Source organism: Scyliorhinus torazame, chromosome 19 (genome assembly GCF_047496885.1).
Source record: "Scyliorhinus torazame isolate Kashiwa2021f chromosome 19, sScyTor2.1, whole genome shotgun sequence".
Classification (NCBI taxonomy): Eukaryota; Metazoa; Chordata; class Chondrichthyes; order Carcharhiniformes; family Scyliorhinidae; genus Scyliorhinus; species Scyliorhinus torazame.
In genome coordinates this window covers 95,239,802-95,265,920 of record NC_092725.1, presented here as the reverse complement: position 1 = coordinate 95,265,920, position 26,119 = coordinate 95,239,802, and the positions used below count along the sequence as shown (strand labels likewise).

Below are 26,119 nucleotides of genomic sequence, written 5' to 3'. Positions count from 1 at the left end.
CTTCGCAGGTACAACATCACTAGTTTGGTGGGGAGAGTGAAAGCCGATCTGGCAAGGTGGGATGGTCTTCCTCTGTCACTGGTGGGTCGGGTACAGGCGGTCAAAATGAATGTGTTGCCGCGATTTCTGTTTATTTTTCAATGCCTACCGATTTTCCTGCCAAAGTCTTTTTTCAGGGAGATTGAGGGAAGGATTACCTCATTCATATGGGAGGGAAGGTGGCCAGAGTGAGAAAAGTGCTGCTACAGAGGGGAAGACAGGCAGGGGGTTTGGGTCTCCCGAACCTGTTGTACTACTACTGGGCGGCGAATGTGGAGAAGGTGCGGAGCTGGGTCAGAGGGGTTGATTCTCAGTGGGTCAGAATGGAGGAGAGTTTGTGCAGGGGGTCGGGGCTGAAGGCACTTGCAACAGCGCCGCTCCCGATAGCTCCGGGGAAATATTCAGGGAGTCCGGTAATAATAGCTTCATTGAAAATCTGGAGGCAGTTTCGGCAACACTTCGGGTTGGGGGTAGGGTCAAGGGAAATGCCGATTCGGGGGAACCACAGATGTGAGCCAGGGAGGTGGGATGGAGGTTTTCGGAAATGGGAAGAGAGGGGGATTAAGACACTAAAAGATTTGTTTCTCCGGGGTTGGTTTGCAGGATTGAGGGAGCTGGAAGCAAAGTATGGGCTGGAGCAGGGAGAAGTGTTTATGTACATGCAGGTTCGGGATTTTGCCAGGAAGGAGATTCAGAGCTTCCCAGAGGAACTGGCCTCCACATTGCTGGAGGAGGTGCTGACGACAAGGGGACTGGAGAAGGGGGCAGTGTCAGCGGTGTACGGAGCTATTTTGGAAGAGGATAAGGCACCACTGGAAGGGATCAAAGCAAAGTGGGAGGAAGAGCTGGGAGAGGTTACAGAGGAGGGGGTCTGGTGTGAGGTGCTCCGGAGAGTGAATGCCTCCACCTCATGTGCGATTTTTTGAAGGAGTAGAGGATGTGTGTGAGCGTTGCCGGGGGGGGGGGCCCGCTAATCACGTCCATATGTTTTGGTCCTGTCCAAAGCTAGAGGATTACTGGAAGGAGGTGTTTAGGGTAGTTTCAAGGTGGTGCATGTGAGACTGGACCCGGGTCCCCGGGAGGCCATATTCGGGGTGTCGGACCAGCCAGGGTTGGAAACGGGTGCGGAGGCAGATATCATAGCCTTCGCCTCGTTGATCGCCCGAAGGCGGATCCTGCTGGGATGGAGAGCAGCCTCTCCACCCAGTGCCCTGGCGTGGCGGGGGGACCTGTTAGAATACTTGACCCTTGAGAACGTTAAGTTCGAACTGAGGGGAAGCTTGGAGGGGTTCTACAAGTCATGGGCACTATTTATTATGCACTTTCAAGAACTGGATAACATCGAACATTAGTTGGGGGGGGGGGAATGGGTGGGAGGGTTTGGGGCGGAGGGGGGCTGTGTATATTAAGGGTAACTATGGGTAATCCCTGATTCCTTTTTGTCATTTGTTTCTGTAAACATGCGGGCTGATGTTTGCAGGTTGGTGGGAGGATGGGATCGTTGTTATTGTTATGGGGACTGACATATCTTGCTGATTATTGTTTATTGTTGATGGGTGTAAATGCGGGAGAAAATGTGAAAAAGGAGAATAAAAATATTTTTTAAAAAAAACAACTTTATTCGTTATGTTATTCTTATAATAGACTTTCTGCAGAACTAAAAATGATGGCTGCTACAAGTCACATGACTCCAGGATTGGTCCTTTGTTATGGAAGCTACCAACAGGAGTAACAAGAACAAAATAATTGTCCTCTCATCATGGTGGAACCTCACATCCAATTGTAAGGACATTATTATCTCAAAACTAGGGGATTTGAAGATCAAAACTTGTTATTCCTGCTGAGCTACTAACAGATTCATCTCATACCTGGGCCTGTCCAAGTCCATTTCAAAAATGGCCCATTAAGGGGACCACGGATGCCATTTGTATCTTGATAAGCTTGCCCTCTAGTGGATTCAGGGGTTCTGTCTGGACAATGGTCAATGTGGATTGTAACTCTTTCAAAAACTAATGGCGAGGACATTATCAGTCCTGAAATCAAACCCAGTTCCAGATACTAGATAAATACATTTTTTAATCATTATGGAAAAAGGTCAAATGACTTGTGTGACCATTTTGAAATCTCTATATTCCTTTGAGAGCTGAGACATCCTCAGTCCGCTGTTTAACATCTAACCGGTGAACACCAAGAAGCAGATTTCCAGGCTGGACAAGAGCTGTGCTCCTCAAAGTGAGTCTCAGTTGGAGGATTTCCTGTCATTGCCTAGAGAACTGACCCAGTCCCTGTGTACCAACTTCATTTTACAGTATTAGCACCAATTGTAAAGAGAAACTCCATAACTCTGATCTTCATCCAGTTGAACTCGAACTGCTACATGAAAGGACACCTCACTGGACTCCGACACTGGGCTCTGATAATCACATGAACTAATATTAATTTCTGTGGTCCTTTTATTATTCTATCCATAGTGGTAAAACTTTCTTTCCCCCCCCCTCCCCACCCTTACTGTGTGTGCATATAGTTAGTGGAGTGGGATCTTTCGAACATTCCTCCCCCCATTTTGAATGTGAATAAACTAACCTTCTGAGTTCATCGTAATTCGAGTTTCCTATGAGATATGAGTAAACTGCATCATGCAAGCTGAGGGTTTGGGAAAACATGTCACAGCCTAATTTATAAATAATTCAATACACCTTCAGCTCACAGACAGTTGGTGAGAGGGAAGAAGTACAGTTTGCCTTTCGCTCCTGCCCATCACAAGTAAGCACATTTTCTCTCTATCTATTCTATCTAGACCTCTCATAATTCTGAATTCCTCCATCAAATTGCCTCTCAACCTTCTCTTCTCCAAGGAAAACAGCCTCAACTTTTCAATCTTAAATATGAACATACAAATGGGAGGCACGGTAGCACAGTGGTTAGCACTGTTGCTTCACATCGCCAGGGTCCCAGGTTCGATTCCCGGCTTGGGTCACTGTCTGTGTGGAGTCTGCACGTTCTCTCCGTGTCTGCTTGGCTTTCCTCCTGATGCTCCGGTTTCCTCCCACAAGTCCCGAAAGACACGCTTTTAGGTGAATTGGACATTCGGACTCCTCCCTCTGTGTACCCGAACAGGCGCCAGAATGTGGCGACTAGGGGATTTTCACAGTAACTTCATTGCAGTGTTAATGTAAGCCTACTTGTGACAATAATAAAGATGATTATTGTTATAAAATTAGGAGCAAGAGTAGGCCACTCAAAGATCCTTTGAGCCGGCTCCACCATTCAGTAATGGTGATCTGCTTGTAACTTTAACCTCACATTCCTGCCTACCCCCAATAAACCCCCTAGTTAATCAAGAATCTATCAAGTTCTGCCCTAAAAATATTCAAAGACACTACTTCCACTACCTTTTGAGGAAAAGAATTCCAGAGACTCATGACCCTGGGCGAAATTCTCCGGTATCGGCGCAATGTCTGCCGACTGGCACCCAAAACGGCGCAAATCAGTCGGGCATCGCGCCGCCCCAAAGATGCGGAATGCTCCGCATCTTTGGGGGCCGAGCCCCAACCATAAGGGGCTAGGCCCGCGCCGGACGAAGTTCCGCCCTGCCAGCTGGCGGAAATGACATCTCCGGGCGGCGCATGCGCGGGAGCGTTAGCAGCCGCTGATGGCATTCCCGCGCATGCGCAGTGGAGGGAGTCTCTTCCGCCTCCGCCATGGTGGAGACCGTGGCAAAGGCGGAAGGAAAAGAGTGCCCCCACGGCACAGGCCCGCCCACGGATCGGTGGGCCCCGATCGCGGGCCAGGCCACCATGGGGGCACCCCCCGGGGCCAGATCGCCCCGCGCTCCCCCCAGGACCCCGGAGCCCGTCCGCACCGCCTTGTCCCGCCAGTAAGGTAGGTGGTTTTATCTACGCCGGCGGGACAGGCATTTTAGCAGCGGGACTTCGGCCCGTCCGGGCCGGAGAATTGCGGGGGGAGGGGGGGGCGGCCAACCGGCGCGGCGCGATTCCAGCGGGATTCACGCCAGCCCCCGGCGATTCTCCGACCCGACGGGGGGTCGGAGAATCTCTCCCCCTATTCTCCTCACCTCTGTCTTAAATGACCGACCCCTTGTTTTTCGTGATTTTCCGACAAGAAGAAACATCCTCTCCATATCCACACTGTCAATACCCCTCAGGATCTTCTACATAACTAAATTTTCTCATCCCCGAAGCATTTTTGTTAACCTCTTCTGTTGAGTAAGAAGTCTTACAACACCAGGTTAAAGTCCAACACCAAAATCACACCAAAAAGCGCTCTGAAAGCTAGTGATTTCAAATAAACCTGTTGGACTTTAACCTGGTGCTGTAAGACTTCTTACTGTGTCCACCACAGTCCAGCATCGGCATCTCCACATCATGGCTACCAACTTCTGTTGAGAATTATGGAAAATTAAGATTAAAAGATGCCGGGCTTCATCCCGAAATTCTTCTTCACCAGGGTCAATATCTTGCAGAGAGGGCGACACTTGGGAGGCCTGGTTGAACCTCCTATACTGCCATTGGGTGGCAAACGCAAAGAGGGTGAAGGGGTGGCTGAGGGAACCTGAGACGGACTGGGTCTGAATGGAGGAAGCCTCCTGCATGGGGACATCTCTCCGTGCGCTGGCTGCCGCACAACTCCCAGACCCCTAGCACACACACTCTAGGAGCCTAGTGATAGTGGCCACACTAAAGAACTGTAACCAGTTCAGGTGCTACTTCAAGCTCGGTGGTATGTTTATAGAGGCCCCCATCTGCAACAACTATTGGTTCACACTGGTGAAGATAGGCACCACGTTTGGGGGAGTGGAGGGAGGACAGAGGGACATTGAGAGTAAAGGATAAGTACATGGACAGTAGACTGGCGACATTGGGGGAAATCCCGGAGAAGCTCCAACTCCCAAAAGGGAACAAGCTCAGATATCTGCAGCTGCATGACTTTCTCCGCAAGGAAATAAAAATGGGAGGCACAGTGACGCAGTGGTTAGCACTGCTGCCTGACGGCGCTGGGGCCCCAGGTTCGATCCCGGCTCAGGTCACTGTCCGTGTGGAGTTTGCACATTCCCCCCGTGGCTGCATGGATCTCACCCCCACAACCCAAATATTTGCAGTGTAGGTGGATTGGCCACGCTAAATGGCCCCTTAATTGGGAAAAGAAGAATCGGGTACTCTGAATTTAGAAAACAAAGGAGACAAAAATGTTCCAAGAGACCAGAACACACACTTCTGGACACATTGGTAGGGCTGTACTGGTTAGGGGACGACATGTGTGACGACATTTACGGACGACTCATAGAAAAGGTCAGGACCCCACTGGACGAGACAAGATGGAAATGGAGGGAGGAGCTGGGCATGGAGCTAGGGGGCGGACTCTGGATTGAGGCGTGGCATACGATGAACTCCACCTCCTCTTGTGCCGGGCTAGGCCTGATGCAGCCCAAGGTGGTGCACAGAGCACACCTTATTAAGACACAAATGAGCGGGTTCTTCCTGGAGGTGGGGGATAAGTGTAAGCGGTGTCATTGGGGCCCAGCCAATCACACCCACATGTCCTGGTCCTGCCCACTTCTGTTACAGAAACATCATATACCTTATGTCCAGTCCCTTCCGGTACCAGTTGGCCCAGCTGTGAATTTGACGATCTCCATGTTTCAGCCAGGTCAGACAGTCAATGTCAGAAACTCTCTGTGCTGAGTGTTGAACTGCTTATATATTGCTGCCAATGTGATCGTACATTATAACTACATATTCCAGATCCAACACCACCATCTAGTGGAGGTGCAATGTTATCAGACAAAGAGAAATTTCACCACGAATGTGCTCCTCGACTCTGGGACCTTCTTCTGTTTGTCGATGAAAACGCAGTTGTGAAAGCAATAAAAATATCGTGGACAGAACATTCAAAGCCAAACACTATTCAATGTGGTGAGATAGAATTTTCATCAGCTATTTAAAAAGAAGGACTTGCATTTATATAGCGTTATTCACAACTGCCAGATGTTGCAAAGTGCTTTGCAGCCAATGAAGAAGTTAGTTGAAGGGGAAACAATGGTCTTTGCGTCGGTACAATTAAAACAGTTTAAGCGAGTTCAGGGATCACAACTTCAAGTTTTGCAAGGTCAGATCTAGATGGGAAAACAGCCGTTGGTTCTTTCTCCAGGGAATAGTGAATCTCTGGAATATGCTGTCATCTCGTGTGGTAAACATTTAATCGCTCAACTCCTACAAGCAAGAGTTGGATCTGTTTCTCGCTGCGGAGGTCATCACCTTGTCCAAGGGGTTACTACTGCAGGGAACTCAGGGCCAGCAGCATTATCTGGACTAGTTTTGATTGCCTGGGAAGGTTGGAGCGGAGTTGTCGAGCTTGTTGTGCTTCACTTCAGACATTAAAACACATTTTCATTGACCTGTTCCACTGGTTCAGTTTTGTTTCTTTGACACCTGAATGTAGCCTTCAGATTACAAAGAATTACATAGCATTTTAGCAACATAGGAACAGTAGAAGGCCATTCAGCCCAGCGAGCCTACTTCAGCATTCAATATGACCATGTCTGATTATTCCCTTCAATGGCTTTTTGCCACACTATGACCAGAACCCTTTATGTCATTAGTATTTAGAAATCTCTCAATTTCTACCTTAAACATACACAATGACTGAGCTTCCATATCCCTCTGGGGTAGAGAGTTTCAAACCCTCTGAGTAAAGTAACTTTTCATCTATGTCATTGTGTTCCCTGGTTCTAGGCTCCTTGACCAATGGAAGCATTTTACCTGCATCTACCCTGTCCATTCCTGTATTTTGTAGGTTTTAATGGGTTTTAATGAAATCACCTCTCATTCTTCGAAACGATAGAGCATTCGGGCCTAGTTTCCCCAATCTCTCTTCATAAGATAGTCCCGGCATCCCAGGAAAAAATCCGGCCAACCTTTGTTGCACTCTCTCTATGGCAATAATATCCTTTCTGAGGTAAGGGGACCAAAACTGCACACAGTGTTCCAGGTGTGATCTAACCAAGCTTCTAGACAATTGAAGCAAGACTTCGATACTTCTGGAATCAAACCCTCTTGTGATAAAGGCTACCGTACCATTAGCCTTCCTCATAGTTTGCTGCACCAGTTAGTTAGCCTTCAGTGATTTATTGACAAGGACACCCGGGGCCCTTTGTACATCTACGGTCTCTCATCTCTTAACAATTTAGAAATACTCTGCACATCTGTTCCTCCTACCAAAGTGGATGACTTCACATCCTCTTGAAGCCGCTTGGCACCTTCCTCACAACAGGGCCTTGGTGCGTTCACACCTGGAATATTGTGTGCTGTTTTGGTCTCCTTATCTGAGGAAGGATGTTCTTGCTATAGTGGGCTGACAGCGGAGGCCTACCAGTCTGATTCCTGGGATGGCAGGACTGATGTATGAGGAGAGATTGAGTTGGTTAGGATTACATTCGCTGGAGGTTGGAAGACTGAGGGGGTTGGGGGGGGGGTGGATCTCATAGAAAGCTATAAAACCCTAACAGGACTGGACAGGGTAGATGCAAGCCAGATGTTCACGATGGTGGGACAGCGGCGCAACATGGCTGGTAACTGCGGGAGAGCCCACTCTGGGGATTTACCCGGCTCGCCACGCCTCACGAGATCGAACGGGATCTTGCGAGACACCGTGATGTGAAGCTCGCCCATTGTGCGCGGGATCACCTTTTAGAAAATCTGCATAATAGTGATGCAGCTAGTCTCACTCTAATATTCATTCCCGACTTCCGGTGACGGCAGACGGGAGGCAGCCGCGCGTTGGAGGGCTCCCGTTCGGGAACGGCATTGTCGGGGGTTAACGCCCGGTCCTAGGGCCAGCGAAGGCAGTAATAGTCAGGAGACAGCACAGAGGAGAAGAATGTCGAAGACCAGCAAAAAAACGGCCGTGAAAAAAGCGGCTGAAAGTCCGTTGGGGAGTGGAAAGGTCACCGCGGGGTCAGTAAAGAAAACGGAGGCTGGAGCACCAGGGGAGGCCGCAGTGCTTATGCTGAAGGAATAACTAAGGTGATGGCTGCGGAATTCGAAAAGCAGTTTGCACAGTTTGCGAAATGCATGGAGACGGTGAGGAAAGAGATGAGGGAGGTTTTGAGTGCGCTGGTGGAGGAGGCGATTTCCCCGGTGATGACGGCGGTGGCGAGCGCAGCGGCGGAGGTGCGGGAGCAAGGGGAGGCGCTGAAGGAAGTGGAGGAGATGTTATTGCAGCACGGTGATCAACTTGCCTCGATGGGGAAGGAGATGCAGAAGGTGATGGACATTAACAAGGATCTGCGAGGAAAAATGGAAGGCCTGGAAAACAGATCCAGGCGACAGAATTTGAGGATTGTGGGCTGCCCGAAGGAGTTGAAGGACCAAAGCCGACTGAGTATTTTGCCACGATGCTGGCAAAACTATTGGGGGAGGGGGAGGACCCCTCCCAATATGAACTGGATCGGGCTCATCGGTCGTGGAGGCCTGTACCAAAGGCGAGTGAACCACCAAGGGCAGTGACTCTGTGCTTCCGTAGGTACAGGGTGAAGGTGAAGGTCCTGAGCTGGGCCAAGCAGAAGCGGGTGGTGCAGTGGGCTGCAGCTGGTATACGTGTATACCAGGACTTTATGGTGGAGCTGGTGAGGAGGCGGGCTGCCTTCAACCGGGTGAAGAGGGCACTGTACATTAGCAAGGTGCAGTGCGGCATTGTATATCCAGCGAAGCTGAGGGTGACGTATAAGCTAAGGGACTTTTATTTTGGAACGGCGGAAGCAGCGGGGGAGTTTGCGAAGGCAGAAGGACTGTGGCAGAACTGACAAATTGAGGAATGGTCATGTGCCGATGTAACCTCATGACTGTATTTTCTTCCTTTTTGTTTCACTGCGCGCGGGTGTAGGGGCTAAAGGAGCCAATGTTGTATATATTTGGACAAGGGAAGTGATGGGACTTTCACTCGAAATGAGGGCTCTTTGGGGTGTAGGTGGATATGCGGGGTTTGTGTGCTAAAAGGGGATCTCTGGGCTTTCCTAGGGCCGGGCAAGTGGGAAAGGGACCTGGGCGGGGGCCTCCACCCTGGCCGGTTTAAGCCGGCCAGTGAACGGGAGTGAGGTGGGGGAGAGGCTGCGGCCATCGGAGACTGGCAGAACAGGGTCCGAGTGGTCTAGCCGGGGTGGAAAGTTGGGGGGAAGGAACCGAGGTTGGGAGGAGGAGTTTTACAAGAGGCAGTGGACGGGAGGAGCTGGAGACTTGGGGAGGGGGGGGAGGTGTACAACTCTTGGGTATCATGTACGGTACTCTTTCAGAGGCTGGATGGCATTGAGTGTAGGGGGGAGGGGAGTGAACTCTATAGGTAAATGGTGACCATGGGCGGTCCCAGACTCCTTTTTCTTTTTCTCTTTTGTTTTTTGTTTCCACCGTGGGAGGGTTTGGTCTATTGGATGCATATATTGACAGGTGTGCCGTTGTTTGGGGTGGTGGGAGGATGGGATCATTGGTATTGTTAAGGGGATTGATTTTGTATTTGTTACCATTTACTGTTTGTGGGTGGGGTGTAAATATTTGAAGGAAAATGTGAAAATGTAGAATAAAAAAAACATTTAAAATTAAAAAAAAAATAATATTCATTCCCGAGATCTAACCAAGGCGTTGGGATCTATCCCCTTCATCTTGGAGACAACAGATGAGTGTCGTTCAGTACTGGCCTCCATAAATGGGGACTGGATGGAACAGCACTTGTGGGGTTTCCCAAGGGATTAGAGGACCCTGGGTGCATGCCCTCTGGGCAGGGTGACACCCTGGAACTGCTGGGGCCACCTGGACACCATGGCAGTGCCACCTGCATGCCAGCCTGGCACTGTCAAGATGTCCAGGTGGGACTGCCAGGTGCACTTCCAGGGTTCCAGGCTGGCACTGCCAAGGTGCCAAGCTGGTATTATTTGTGCGGCGGTGATTAAGCCAGGGGATGCCTGCACGGGTGTGGGGTGGTGAGGGTGGGCCTGGGGACCCAGGCTGGGGGGTTTGGTGGTCGCATTGGGGTCTTGAGAGATTGGGGCGCAATGAGTTTTGGCAAGTGGCGCCCCTCAGTGCAGGAAACGTGACTTTCAGCCACACATTTTCCGCTGAGGCCCTGCATCTAACCTGGATCATGTTAGATAACATTGTGTTTCTCGACACTGCGTGCGACAGGAAACACATGGCTAAACGTCCTCGCTGTGAGACATAGTTCCCATTTGGTTAGATCGCACCCTGTATGTTTTCAGAAGGAGTTAGATATAGCTCTTGGGGCTAATGGGGTCAAAAGATATGGGGGGAAAGTGGGAACAGGTTACTGAGTTGGATGATCAGCCGTTATCATAATGAATGGCGGAGCAGGCTTGAAAGGCCAATTGGCCTCCTCCTGCTTCTATTTTCTATATTTTTATGAATTTATCCAGCTTCTCCTCAAATACATCTAAACTGTTCACCCCAACTCCCTGTGGTAGCTTGTTCCACATTCAGAAGGCATTTGATACAGTAGAGCCACACCAATAGACTTGTGAGATATGCAATGAAAGGGACAATAGCAATGTGGCTCCAAAATTGTCTGAATACTAGGAAGCAGAGAGTGCTGGTCAACAAATATTTTCAAGCTGGAGGAAGGTTTGTAGTGGAGATCCCCAGGGGTCAGTATAGTTTTTCCTGATATGAAATGAAATGAAAATTGCTTATTGTCAAAGTAGGCTTCAAATGAAGTTACTGTGAAAAGCCCCTAGTCGCCACATTCCGGCATCTGTTCAGGGAGGTTGGTACGGGAATTGAACCATGCTGCTGGCCTGCCTTGGTCTGCTTTAAAAGCCACCGATTTAGCCCAGTGTGCTAAGCCAGCCCCTGATATATATTGATGATCTAGATCTTGGTGTGCAGGGGACAATTTCAAAGTTCGTGGATGATACCAAATTTGGAAGTATTGTAAACTGCGAGGACAGTATCGAACTTCGAAAGACATAGACAAGTTGGTGGAATGGGTAGATGGATGGCAGATGAAGTTCAATGTGGAGAAGTATGAGGTGTTGCATTTTGCTGGGAAAAACATGGAGAGACATCATAAAATAAGGGGTAAAATTCTAAAATGGGTTCAGGAGCAGAGGGGCTTGGGTGTATATGTGCATGGGTCATTGAATGTAGAAGGACAGGTTATGGAGATCAGTTAATAAAGCACATAGTATTCTGGGCTTTATTAATAGGGGCATAGATTTCAAGACCAAGGAGATTATGCTGAACTTATACAAGACATTAGTTAGACCTCAGCTAGATTATTGCGTACAGTTCTGGATGCCACACTATAGGATGGATTTGAACACATTGGAGAGAGTGCAGAAGAGGTTGACAAGAATGGTTCCAGGGATGGGAAACTTCAGTTATGAGGATAGATTGGAGCCGTTGGTACTGTTCACCTTGGAGAGAAGAAGGCTGAGAGGAGATTTGATGGAGATGTTCAAAATCATGAAAAGAATAGACAGGGAGAAACTGTTCCCATTTGTAAAAGGATCAAGAACGAGAGTGGACAAATTTAAAGTGATTTGCAAAAGAAGCAAATGTGATGTGAGAAAAAGCTTTTTCACACAGCGAGTGGTTCAGATCTGGAATGCACTGCCTGGAAGTGTGGTGGAGGCAGGAGCAATCAAGGCATTCAAGAGGACATTAGATGATTATTTGAATAGAAACAATGTGCAGGGGTACGGGGAAAAGACAGGGGAATGGCACTCTGTCACAATGTTTGTTTGGAGAACTGATGAAGATATAATGGACCAAATGGCTCTGTTCTGCACTGTAACAATTGTGTGATTCTCACCTCTCTCTTGGTAAAGAAGTTATTTCTGAATTCCCTGCTGGATTTATTAGTCACTCACTTCTACTTATGGTCCTAGTCCTGGGCTCCCATACAAGTGGACACAACGGGCGGGATTCTCCGAAATGGAGGCAGCGTGTTCACGCCGTCGTGAACACCGTCGAGGTTCACGACAGCGCAAAACGGCCCCTATCGCGACCGATTCAGGGCCCGATAATGGGCTAGGAGCGGCGCCACGTCATTTACATGCTCCAGGCCTTGGTGCCGCGTAAAGGTGGCGCCGCATACATGACGTGGCCGGCGCCGCATAACTAGCGTCACCCGCGCATGCGGGGTTGGCCGGCGCCAACCCGCGCATGCGTGGTTGCCGTCGTCTCCGAGTCCGCCCCGCAAGAAGATGTCTGACGGATCTTGCGGGGCTGCGGAAGAAAGGAGGTCCCCCTTCAGAGAGGACGGCCCGACGATCGGTGGGCCAGACCCCATTTGAGGCCCCCCCCGATGCAGGAACCCCCCTCGCCCCCCCCGCAGGCCGCCCCCCACCCCCCCCAGCGTTCCCACGCTGTTCCCGCCGGCAGCGACCAGATGTGAACGGCGCCGGGGGGGAACCCGCCGTTTTGTGCAGGATGCTCGGCCCATCCGGGCCTGAGAATAGCAGGGGTGCCGGAGAATCGCCATTTTGGGTGTCTCGGGCGATTCTCCGGCCTCCCCGGACGGGGCCGTTCTCGCCGCTTGGGTGAATCGCGGGAGGGCGTCGGACCGGCATCGCGGGAAAATTTGGCGACCCAGGCGATTCTCCCAACCGGCGCGGGAGCGGAGAATCGCGCTCAACTTCTCTATATAAACCCTATCAGCCCCTTTATCAGGTCACCCCTCAACTCTTGGAATTGATGTCAAAGAGTTTTGTCTAACCACAGTGCCTGGTACAGAAAGGAAGAGATTAACTTCATTAAATTCTTTTAAGAAATTGGGAAAACCCGTTGACAATGGCGGCACTGGCAGATCCTGCTGATAGGCCGCCACCCCCACTGAAAAACACACGCAGGGTGCTCAGTAAATCCCACTCAAAAATGTCACCTTTCTCTTTCAAGGCAGCTCTTTGAAGGTACAAATTGACATCGATTCAAGCTTTACCTCTGTGAGAAAATGATTGCTTTGGACATTCTGAGCTAAGTTGACTCTTGTTATTTACTATATTATCTATAGGATAACTCCATGGAGCGACTGCCTGGGGAGCTGATTGTCATTAATGTCAACAACCAGCAAAGCATGCTTGAAAATTGAACCACTGTAACAAAGGAGAAGTAATAATAATAATAATCTTTATTATTATTGTGTATTAACACTGCAATGAAGTTACCACACTCCGGCACCTGCTCAGGTACACTGAGGGAGAATTCAGAATGTCCAATTCACCTAACAAGCACGTCTTTCGGGACTTGTGAGAGGAAACTGGAGCACCCAGAGGAAACCCACGCAGACACGGGGAGACCAAGCTAGGAATTGAACCTGTGTCCCTGGAGCTGTGAAGCAACAGTGCTAACCACTGTGCTATGCAGAAAGTTATTAAATAAAAGGCGGCTCACGGGCCCTCTCAAGGGCAGTTAGGGATGGGCAATAAATACTGGCATAGCCAGCTACATGGATGTCATGATATTCAAACACACACATCATGATAGACACACCAACAGACAAATCAGAACACACAACACCACAACCAATCACAGAAAGATATAAAAGCACAAACACGACACCTGGTGGTCAGTATTAGCTGGAGAGGAGGACCAGGACAGACCTGCTACACGACACACTCAGAGAGACAGCACGTGCAGAGTATCCAGAACGAACTGTAGATAAGAGTTAAAAGAAAATAGAGTTGTACCACATACAACTGTGTTGGCTCATCTGTACACCAGAGAACCCAACACCATATGGTACAGGAGTGGATCGATACCTGCCGGCATACCTCAGTGTACAGAGACAACCAGCAGTGCCCAGGCAAAATGATAGAGCTCCCGGTTCCGCAGCCGCTCCAGTGCCACGGCGATCTCCACGAAAATTGGCGGCGATTCCGGCAAGTGTTCGAATTGTTCCTGGTGGCAGCTGAACTCCAAGACCTGGATGATAGCGAAAAAATTGAATTTCTCCTCACCATCGCCGGTGCAAGGGCAAGAGAAATATTCACAAGGTTCAGGTTTTTCAGGAGGCAGCAAAGGTACGATTACCAGGCAGTCCTGGACAAATTCTCCAAGTACTGTGAAGAAAACGCAATCCAATCGGCAAGTAAAGGTAAGAAAAGCGGCAGTACTCACCTCGTGGCCGGGATCCCGGAACCCGAATTCCCAGAGGCTGAAATCCCGGGCCTGAGAGAGGGCTGGCTCGAGGTCGGCGGCCATCTTGCTAAAGGTATCACGCTAGCACAGTTGCGCGAGCAGTGCGCAGAACCGGAAGTTTCGTTTGCGCATGCGCGAGATGCTGCGCATGCGCAGTTAAGAAAACGGCCATCGGTAAAGGAACAGCGATCTGAGCATGCGCAGTCGCTTCCTACGTGCTACATACCGAGCGTCAGGATGTCAGAGGCCCCAGACCGCACCAATTTAAAGGGGAAACGTCCCAAATCCAATTTAAAAGGGAAACGTCCCAAATCAAAAAAACAAAAATCTGTTAAAGCAGTAAAACAACCTTCCCTCACCTGGAATGACAGCACATTGCCGCAAATAGACCCAGGAGATGAATTTGACCTCCGAAGAACCCTCCGACAAGCAGTTACCTACGCACAAGCCGATGATTCCGATCTCGAATACTTCGATGATGATCTTTACAGTGTTTCCGGACCTCGCGAGCCCAATGATAGCTCCGTGGTCCTATACGACTATGACTCGGACGAACCTTTCGTGTTGCACATTGGCGGCCCCCACATTGAATCCGACGCAGATGCGGATTCATTTTTCGGATTTGAGGATCTTCAACCCAGCAGATATGACGTTCCAACTCATCAGTGCAGGATGATGCTGCAGCCTGACATTAACAGACAGGGAGTGGTGCAAGCACACGGAGAGCGCCCTGCTGCAACACAGAGCATGGTCCACGTCCCGCTCAGCGTTCCCGACTCTATGAAAGAAGACATGCAAGACTCCAGAGCGCAGTCCTCACATGAACCAGAAGTGATTCCAGAGTCACAAGCCTCCACAGCAAGCTCGTGGACACACTCCACAATTGCAGAAACGCAAGACTCCAATGTGCGGTCCTTGCAGGAACAAGACCATGAGGGTCTAGCAATCTCTCCTGACCAACCAGTGGCAGACGATGCAAGTCTGCCATGCTCACGTGAACAGCAAGAAGGCTATAACAGCCTACCATGCTCCACTACACAGCAGCATGACCATGACGGTCTCTCATGCTCCAATGAAGGGCACAGCGCTGAAGACTGTTCCAGCCCAACTGAAGACAAGCCAAAGGAATCGCCTCTTCCAAGCCCGAAGAAAAAAGGTTTATGCCCTGACCTTCAGGATCATTATAGCCGAACAGAGATTAATAATGCTGCACGGTCACAGAAGGATGCTGAGGATTTGCTAAAGAAATTAATTGAATGTTTAACTTGCAAGGAGCAGACTGAGAATTGCCAGTGTTTTAGTACGGATCGAAAAAATGGACAAGACATTGATCCTCAGGTAATGGAAATAACACAACCTGAATCATATCTACAGCAGGGACAAATGTCTCCCTTCAACACAACGCCGCAAAGTCCCAACTTCGGAGACCAGCAGTTAGTCAGTAATGACTCCTCAAACCTTGAGGGGAACATTAATTGCATTGAACCTATACACACTCCACTGATAAATGAGCAGAACATTGGAGCAAGAATCCTGAGGACACCGACATCGAGTAGCCAGATAACGAATTTAAAACCCGTAGCAGTTTCAAGTGAACCAAGTGTGCTTTCCACTAATGGTGAAGATGCAGATAAGGTCGACCCGATTATCCATTGTACCACACTAACCCCAGTGATTAAGCAGTTACGTATGGGGAGTATAATGTGGGCAATTGAGAACAGTAAAAGAGAGACTGTGACCATGCCAGTCCCAGCAAAATCAGACCCAGAGACCATGAAGGCATGTACATTAGACAAAGATACATATGAGGTACCTGAGAAGAAAAGTGAAACGGAATGTTCTTTGGAAAATAGTACAATGTCGATAGAAACATTGGATCCTATATTCGAGACCATACATATGGGAGAATTTGGGGGTAATAAACAAGATTCTGCAATGTCTGGGGGAAGATTTAAAATTCCAAAGAAGAAAAGCCCAAATGAAGGACAACGGCAAGACAATGACAGTCCACCGACATGGAGTGCACCACCAGATGAAAACTCTGACAATTTACCCAACCCTAGTGAACAGCAAGCTGCTAATGAGGATCTATCCACGGGATGTGAGACGAGTGACGACAGCATCCCACTTCCCATGCAAAAGGTGCAAGGTGGCAGACCTCGCCTAGTGCGTACCGAGGCACTCGACGATCACGGTGGGACCACTGACGACTGCGGTGGCGGCGCACCGCTTCCACCCTTGATGGCTCGAGCCTCTCCACTGGTTGGTGCATTCCTGCATGTTCTGACTCCAGAAGTGCAGCTTCAGGGAATCTCGGCTACCTCCAGTGAACCTGTTGGGACTCCGGACGGGGAGCATCGACGGAAGGCAGACCGGACTCCAGATGGGGAGCAGCCAAGCGCCGACTCTGATTCGCGCACGCCAGACCTTGCTCCGGACGGGCGGTGTCGCGGCCTCGGTGATGGCACGCTCAGGGTGACGGCGGATGCCACGGCAACAGGGAATGGATCGCGTGGCAGTCCCACTGGGTCGGCAGTGGCGACCAGCATCGGCGGTCCAAGACGGACACACCAATTCGCGCCATCGCCAGACGTTGATGCGAGCAACAATTCTCTCTCCAAGGCGACATGCTTCGACGTTTCTCTGCAGAGTCGCCCTTCCGGCACAGCAGGTGGCCGGAACCAGCGTGCACGGTCTCGGCCAATTTCCACATCTGGCACAGTCATCGCCTTGCATGATATTAGTGATGGTGCTTCTTCGATGGCAACGACCCATCGGCTACAAGATGCCGTCCACCACAAACATAAAAAGAAAAAAGACTCCACCTTGTTCCTGGCATGCAGGGCGGATGGATTGGTGCGTAGGCGCAATCAGCGAGCTTTGCGTCGCCTTCCACGCTCGCAACTGAACCATACGCACACGCCGGATCCTCCACTGGTTCCCAAGGATGACTTCGTGGAGATGCCACGGATCATGCCCCTTCCATCGCCACCAGAACCAAACCACAGCCAAGGCAACACTAACAAAGATGTTGAATGTTATATTTGCACGAATAAAAAACCAAGCACTGCACGAAGTACAACAAATGGAAAAGTAGAGACTTCGGCAGCAGCATCACCTCCAACAGTCCAAGGTGAACCAGTGTGAACCCAAATCTCCACAGCTGAACCGGCTTGAGGACCAGCCTATTCTTGAGGCGGTCACCCATTAGACTGGACTTATAACGCTGTTCATACGTTCAAAAAGTCAAACACTTCTGTATTATAACCTGTTGTTGTTTATCGTTCCAGATATCGTCTGACCGGACCACTGTTCAAGTTTTTTTTTTCTCGCATTCATGTTTTGTTATGGTACAACCTTGTTAGTGTGACGCACCCGACATTGCCCTATGTAAATAGTTACGTCATATACACACGCTGTACACAACACACACACACACTCTTAGATGCACTCACGACACGATTATATTTATAACCACGTAGGCACATATCTTTGTAAAAAGGGGGGATGTCATGATATTCAAACACACACATCATGATAGACACACCAACAGACAAATCAGAACACACAACACCACAACCAATCACAGAAAGATATAAAAGCACAAACACGACACCTGGTGGTCAGTATTAGCTGGAGAGGAGGACCAGGACAGACCTGCTACATGACACACTCAGGGAGACAGCACGTGCAGAGTATCCAGAACGAACTGTAGATAAGAGTTAAAATAAAATAGAGTTGTACCACATACAACTGTGTTGGCTCATCTGTACACCAGAGAACCCAACACCACAATGGACATCCCATAAACAAATAAATTCTACTCTGCCACTACTGAAAGGGAACCTGTGAATTGTCTCAACGTACAGACCAACATTTATTACTCAATAAATACCATCAACACCCTAGAGTGTAGAAATCGACTTTACCTTATTTGGGGTTTTGTTATTTTCAACTTCTATTGATGTAATCAGAAATCTGATAATTAAGAAAGAGAAGGAATGTTCCTTACATAGTGAGTGAGTATGAATGTGTGTGAATGTCTGTCTTTGCTTGTGTGTGAATGTGTGTCTGTGTGCAAGTGCATGTGTGTGTGCGAATGAGTGTCTGTGAGTGTGTGAATGTGTGCGTATGTGTCTATGTGTGTGTCTGTGTGTGCATTTGTGCGTGTGCCTATGTGTGTGTGTCAATGTGTGTGCGCATGTGTGGGTGAATGTGTGCATGTGCCAATGTCTGTAACTGACTGTGTGTATGAATGTGTGTGCCTGTGTGCTAATGTGTGTCTGTGTGAATGTACGTATATGAACATATGTGTGACTCTGCGTGTGTGTGTGAATGTGTGTCTGTGAGTGTGTGTGAATGTGTGTCTGTATGTATGGATGAATAGTTGGGGGTATAGCTCAGTGGTAGAGCATTTGACTGCAGATCAAGAGGTCCCTAGTTCAAATCCAGGTGACCCCTTGAAATGATATTTTTTTGTGGGCACAGTGGTTAGCACTGCTGCCTCTCAGCTCTAGGTGTCAATTCCGGCCTCGGTTGACTGTCTGTGTGGAGCTTGCACTTTCTCCCCATGTCTGTGTGAGTTTCCTCCAGGTGCTCCGGTTTCCTCCCACAGTCCAAGGATGTGCAGGGTAGGTGGATTGGCCATGCCAAGTTGTCCCTTAGGGTGCAAAGGGTTACTGGGTTACTGGGATAGGGTGGGGGCATGGGCTAGAGTAGGGTGCAGACTCAATGGGCCGAATGGCCTCCTTCTGCACTATAAATTCTATGATTCTAATACGTTTATGTGTGTGTGTGTGTGAATATGTGTGTGTCTATATGTCTATGTGTATGTGAATGTGTGTCTGTGAGTATGTGTGTTAATTTGTGTGTCTGTGTGGTGTGTATGAATGAATATGTTTGTGTGTGGATGAATGTGTTTGTGTGTGTGAAAGTGTGTGCGTGAATGTGTATGTATAAATAAATGTGCATGTGCATGGGACCGGGTATGTGCAAATGTATCTGTGTGTGGATGTGTAAATGTTTGTGTGTATGTGTAAATATCTGAGTCTGCCTGTGTGTGAATGTTTGTGTATGTGCGCATGTGAATGTGTGTGTGAATATGCGTATCTGTGTGTGTGCGAATGTGTGTGTGTTTGCCCGTGTATGTGGGTGTGTATGTGGATTTCTACAGGTGTGAGTGTGTGGATGTATGTGTCTATGTTTGGATGTGGGTGTGTGTATATGTGTGGGTGTGTATGTGGATGTAAGTGTGTGTGCATGTGTGCGTGGGTTTATGTGCGCATCTGTGTGTGTGCATCTGTGTGGATGTGTGTGCTTATGTGTTTATGTCTGTAGCGGTGAATGTGTGTGCATGTGCATGGGTTTATGTTGTACATCTGTGTGGATGTGTGCATGAGAGTATGTGTGTGGGCATGTGTATCTGTGTGTGTATCTGTGTGATAGTATGTGTACCTGGTTGTGGGTGTGTGTGCATGTATGTGGGTTTGTGTGTGCGTTTGTGTGAATGTGTGTGTGGGTATGTACGTGGGTTTGATCATATTTGTGCATGTGTGTGGGTTTGTATGTACATTTGTGTGGATGTGTATGTGTGTATGTGGATGTGTCCGATTGTGTATGTACGTGAGTGTGTACGTGTGCGTGCAGCTGTGTGTGCATCTATGTGTGCGTGTATTTGTCTATGTGTGTGTGTGTTTGTGTGTGTTTGTGTGCCAGGATTTTGTTGTTAGGCTGCCAGCTGATGTTGCTACTGGACAAGTCAGCTCCCAGCCTGGAAGCCGGCTTGATAGATCCTGCGGGATTCTCCGTTGACGGGATTCTCCGCTTCGCCAGCAGTGCACCCAGGCCAACGGGTTTCCCAACACGTGTGAGTGGCCACATTGGGAAACCCCATTGACCGACCGTAGAATCCCACTACCGGCAGGCACGTGCCTCACCGGAATATGGGGCTGGGGAGATGGAAAAACCCACCACTTAAGTTTTCTTTTGTTTAGATAGGTGGAAGGTGGCTACTGAACAGAGTCACAGGAGTCAGTTGATGAACTTTTAACAAAATAATTAAATATTTATTAAACAAGATGAACGACAATAGACCCTCAGTTATACCTTTACGGATATACACAGATTTGTAAAGATAACACAGTTACATAATTTATCTTATACCCTAATATTCTCAGTGAGTACATAGTCCATGTAAACCAATAGGCCAACTGTGGTCAGACACCCCACACTCTGAAACCAGCGGCGCACTTCAGCAGACTTAAAACTAAGTTCGCTTTCGGGTGCACATGGTGAGAGAGATTTCCTGCTGGCGAGCTGAGCCTGTGTCCCTGACCACCTGCGGGTCTCCAATGGCCTGCGAGATCACCCAAGGTGCCATTGCGCCTGGTCCACATTTGTATGGACCAGTAGTAAACCGATACTTGGTGTGGTCTCGCACGCATGGCCGATGAGTCCCAGGCACTGGGTGAATCCGGTGTCCAGGGATTTAAATGAACCATTAGGCTAATTTATATATGTAGATTTGGCTCACGACCAGCGAGGGCAAGATCCAGATCGCGCTGGGCAGAGTTAGTCAGGTGACTCGCATTCGTCCCAGAGCTCAGCACGGAGACTGATTTGGGGCTCTTGAACAATTCAGCCATTGTGTCCGGATCCGCACCGGGCGCAACGGCGTCGCTGAATCACATCCCAAGTGACAAATTCCACACAAAAATTACCTGTATGGATTACTCATAAATTCCCCCCAGATGATTGTCACACTGTGAGCAAACCGGTCTCACTGAAACTCTGTCTTTCACACGAGGGTTCCCAATCTCTGCTCTCCAAGATTCTGACAAGCAGGGACCTGGCGCCGTGGACCCCGACGGGGGGGCAATGGGGTGATAAGCCTCTCTGCACTTCTCTCCAAGGTACCAGGGAAGTTCCATCAGGGGAAATGGGGGTCAGGGGTGGGCTTGGGCTCAGCCAGAGGGTCTTAGGTTAGGGTTCCTTTTTTGGGGGATGGAGGTTATATGCCAGGTCTTCCTTCTGTGGCAATAAATGATCTTTCAGCATGTCAAGTTGTAGATAGCACGGTGGTGCAATGGTTAGCACTGCTTCCTCACGGCGCCAAAGACTAGGGTTCAATCCCGGCCTCGGGTCACTGTCCGTGTGGAGTTTGCATATTCTCCCCATGTCTGTGTGGGTCTCACCCCCACAACCTAAAAATATGTGCTGGGTAGGTGGATTGGCCAAGCTAAATTGCCCCTTAATTGGAAAAAAGAATTGGGCACTTAAAATGTTTTTTAAAGCTGTTGTTAAAAGTTTTCCCTCTAATATGTTGGAATACCCAGCAACGTTCAGTGATCTGTCAGATGAAGGTAAAACTGTTCCCTTTGATGCTTCCTAGAACAAGCAGGTGTACTTAAGGACAATGAAACAGCCTCTTCAAAACAAGTGCAGTTGGAAAGACAACTGCTCAAAAGAGGAAGCACTTCAGAGATAATGGACCATGATGTGCTATAAAAACAAACAAAACCCACCTTCCTTTGAAGTAGCCTGGACCTGTCAATCAAGAGGCTTGTGAAAGATAATGGATCATGAAATTGAATGTATACACTGCAGTTCAAAGCTTCTCAGCACACTGAGGCTTGACAAAGTTAAACAGGAATAAAATTGACAGAAAGAAGCAGTTCAAAGGTTTTTGTTTGGGGGAGGCTTGCCAGCGACTGGGGAGGGGGCTGCAATATTATTCTGAGATCCAGGGCGAAATTCTCCCGAAACGGCGCGATGTCCGCGCGCCACCTCAAAGGTGCGGAATGTTCCGCATCTTTGGGGGCCGAGCCCCAACATTGAGGGGCTAGGCCGGCGCCGGAGGAATTTCCGCCCCGCCAGCTGGCGGAAACGGCCTTTGTTGCCCCGCCAGCTGGCGCGGAAATTACATCTCCGGGCGGCGCATGCGCGGGAGCGTCAGCGGCCGCTGACAGTTTCCCACGCATGCGCAGTGGAGGGAGTCTCTTCCACCTCTGCCATGGTGGAGACCGTGGTGGAGGCGGAAGGGAAAGAGTGCCCCCACGGCACAGGCCCGCCCGCAGATCGGTGGGCCCCGATCGCGGGCCAGGCCACCGTGGGGGCACCCCCCGGGGTCAGATCGCCCCGTGCCCCCCCCCCCCAGGACACCGGAGCCCGCCCACGCCGCCTTGTCCTGCCGTTCAAAAGGTGGTTTAATCCACGCCGGCGGGACAGGCAATTTATCGGCGGGACTTCGGCCCATCCGGGCCGGAGAATCCAGCGGGGGGGCCCGCCAACCGGCACGGCACGATTCCCGTCCCCGCCGAATCTCCGGTGCCGGAGTCTTCGGCAACCGGCGGGGACGGGTTTCACGCCAGCCCCCGGCGATTCTCCGACCCGGCGGGGGGTTGGAGAATCCCGCCCCAGGACTCCCTTTAAACATGGCACCTCGATCTCTGAGGAGCGGAACCTGTTAGCGAGTTTAAGCCCCACCCCACTCAAGGCCAATGCAAAACCCATTCTTCTCCAAAAAAAGTTTCTAAGTTGGATTGAATCCCACCTCAGCAACACTGCTTGCACCAATGGGAAACACTCTCGTTTTCCCACTGGCGGCAGCACCTTGTTTTTATTTAGGAAAATCGCAGCCTTTATGTTCCCTAACAGTGTGTGTGGGTGTGTGGGGTGTATAGCTGTTTGTGTGGTGTGTGTGTGCGCGCTTGTGTGTACATGTTTCTGTATGTGAGTGTCAATATGCATGTTCTGTGTGTGTATGTGAGGGGTGTGGCTGTTTGTGTGTCAGTGTGTGTGAGTGTGAGCATGTGGATGTGCCTGTTTGTGCATGTGTGTGTGTGCCTGGGTGTGTATGTGAGTGCAACCATGTGTTAATGTGTGTGTGCGGATTTGTGCATTTATGGGTGCATGTGCATCTGTGCGGATGTGTGTGTGGGTGTGTATGTGTGTGTACATATTTGGATGTTCATGTGTGTATGTCTATGGGTGCAACTATGTGTGTGTGTTTGTGTGGATGTCTGTCTGTGTGTATATGTGTTTGGCATGTGTATGGATGTTTGTGTACGTGTGTGTATATGTGTGGGTGTACACGTTGTTGTGGATGTGGTGCTGTATGTTTGGGTGTGTGGATGAGTAGGTGAGTGTATGTGTGTGGGTGTGTATATGTGTGGGTAGGTGTGTGTTTGGGTTTGTGGGTGTGTGTGTGTGTGTTTGTGTGTATGGGTGGATATCTGTGTGAATGTCTGTGTGGGTGGGTGTGTTTGGGGTTATGGGTGTGTTTGGGGTTATGTGTGTGTGTGTGGGAGTGTGTGGGTGGGTGTGTGTGGGTGGGTGTGTTTTGGTCTTTTTGTGTGTGTGTGGGTGGGTGTCTGTGCAAATACATGTGTGGGTGCATGTGTAATTGTTTGGGTGTGTGTGTGTTGGTGTGTGGATGTGTGTATGATTGTGTGGGTGTGTGTGTATGTGTGTGTGTTGTGTGTGGATGTGTGGGTGGGTGTGGGTGTGTGTGGGTATGTGTGTTTGTGTGTGTGTGTGTATGTGGGTGTGTGTATGCGTGTGTGTTTTTGTGTGTGTATGTATGTGGGTGTGTGTGTGGGCATGTGTGTTTTTGTGTGTGTATGTATGTGGGTGTGTGTGTGGGCATGTGTGTTTTTGTGTGTGTATGTATGTGGGTGTGTGTGTGGGCATGTGTGTTTTTGTGTGTGTATGTATGTGGGTGTGTGTGTGGGCATGTGTGGGTGTAAATGGATGAGGATGGTTGAGATAAAATTATAGAGACTTCTTTCTGACCCATAGCAGAATGGGATTATACGTGTCACTCACTAGAAAAATCTATTATTTAAAAAATGATTAAAACACCCTGAAATAAGGATTTGTGTTCAATCAAAGCCTTTTTTCTATTTAACGTCTAAAGTCACTTATACATAGGAGAGCATAACAAGAGCTTGGATTGATTGAGCTGTATCTTCATACATACCGACAGTCACCTGACTAACACAGCTGTAGTAACTGGTTCCACTGGAGAGGTTGTGACTTGTACTGCTTGATTCTCTGTCTGCAAAACATTTACAACATTAAATACACTTCAGAATCTCAGTTCACTTGACTTTAAATTTGAACTCTTAATCTTAAGCGATATTTCAATCAATGCTTCTTTCTTTTCCACATCCCATTCGCCCATCATGCCTGTGCTCCCACCTTCCAGTCCTTGACTATCCAAAATTCTCATCTTTGTTATAAGATCCATTTATGGCCTCAACCCTCCGGAACCTCCTCCAGCCCTGCAACTCTTCGAGGTCTCTGTGCGCTTTCAACCCTTGTCCATTTCTAACTCCCATCACTCCGCCATTGGTGGCCGTGCCTTCAGCTGTTTAGTCTTAAACGCTGGAATTCCCTCCCTAAACCTCACCTCCGTCAGTGTCTCTTCCTAAAATCCACACCTTTGACCAAGCTTCTCGTCTCTCTTCCTAGCATTTCTTTCTTTGGCTCAGCATTTATTTTTGTTTGTAAGGTCCTCATGAAAATGGGAAATGTCTTGGGAAAGATTTCTAGATTAGCGCAGTTGTTGGTGATGAAGGTGGTGCTTTTCATGGCTTCCCCAGACATAGCCTGGCCTAGTAATCTCCCTGTTAGCGCTTTTGTTGCATTCTATTATAAAGCAAGAGGACCTTTTGAATTCCTCAATTCTCTCAGCATTGAACCAGGTTCTGAGTAGTGAGGTTTCCCGTTTGAAACCTGAGTAGATGGGAGTACTGGAGTTGAAGAATGAGCTTCTAGTGCTGACAGGAATCCACACTCCTGTCCAGCCAGACTCCAGGTTGTGACTACAGCCTCATCGAATTAATAATAGCCTCATTTTAACTGTATTCCTAAGTGAGTGGTCAGTTCTACTGTGGATTAGGACAGTTGGGAAACTTCAGCGAAGGCCAGGATAATCAGATCATGAAGAAAAACTGCAACTGGAGAATGATTGGGAAAATGGGTGGCTATTTCCTGTCGCATATTGTGTTGCCAGCTGAGAAAGGTGGACTTGCATTTTTAAACCATTTTCACAATCTCAATGTTCCAAATTGCCTCAAAGCTAACGATATATATTTTGAAGCGTAGTCACTGTTGTGAAGTAGGAAACTAAAAAACCAATCTGTGCACAGAAAACTCTCACAGGCAACAATGACCTAATGATCTGTTCTTGTGATGTTGGTTCAGGGATAGATATTGGCCAGATCACCTGGGCAAACTCCCCTGCTCTTCTTCGGAACAATGCCTCAGGAACTTCCACCTGAGAGCGCTGACAAGACCTTGAAACAGTTTATTTGAAATATCCCCAAAAGGAATTAAGGCAAGCACACTGCAATTCTGAGGAAGCATTGATGGAAAACCCCAAATTCGAGCTTTTCTCAATCACTGTCCCTCCTGGTGGCTGTGTTGCAGAAACATCGTCTTTGCTCCACTTCTTTATCACCAAATGCAAGAAGACAGCCCATCAGGATCCCCAGAGCAGCAAGAGTCTACCAACAAATTAATGGGACTAATAATGCTTGAGGCAGAGGAAATGCCACATGACCTCCATCCCGGAAAGGCCACCAACCTGAGCCGCTGCAGCTCAGTTCATGCCCTCCCCAACTCACTTGATCACTTGATGGACCCCCTCGGCACCCTGGTGGTAAGTGCAGAGAGGTACTCACCCCTTGCCTCTTGTTGGAGTCCATGGCACCAAGCCCTGATTATCAAGGACTGAATTAATTCACGGGATTAATTCACGGGACTCCTGGCTGAGGGTGCGAGAGAATCCCCGGAGACCGGTGCACCGTGTTTCCTGTCCGATAATTGTATTCAAATGAATGCAATGAATGTAAGGCATGTTCTCGCCTGCCCTGGGCGGCAACCTGATCGGGGCCAGCTGAGAGGGCCGGAAA

The 26,119-nt window shown here is 49.1% G+C and overlaps 1 protein-coding gene and 1 non-coding gene across 3 annotated transcripts in view; one reads left to right on the top strand and one right to left on the bottom strand.

Annotated features, from left to right (window-relative positions):
• LOC140396330 (anoctamin-4-like) overlaps nt 1–26,119 on the bottom strand; it is a 286,419-nt gene that overhangs the window by 243,803 nt on the left and 16,497 nt on the right. For both annotated transcript variants that reach the window (XM_072484841.1, XM_072484842.1), the window contains exon 2: nt 24,181–24,258. In XM_072484841.1, the coding sequence (XP_072340942.1) occupies nt 24,181–24,258 (78 nt within the window). The remainder of the gene's footprint in view (nt 1–24,180; nt 24,259–26,119) is intronic.
• Nucleotides 18,591–18,662, top strand: trnac-gca (transfer RNA cysteine (anticodon GCA)). The gene has a single exon. It is a non-coding gene; the product is annotated as a tRNA-Cys (tRNA).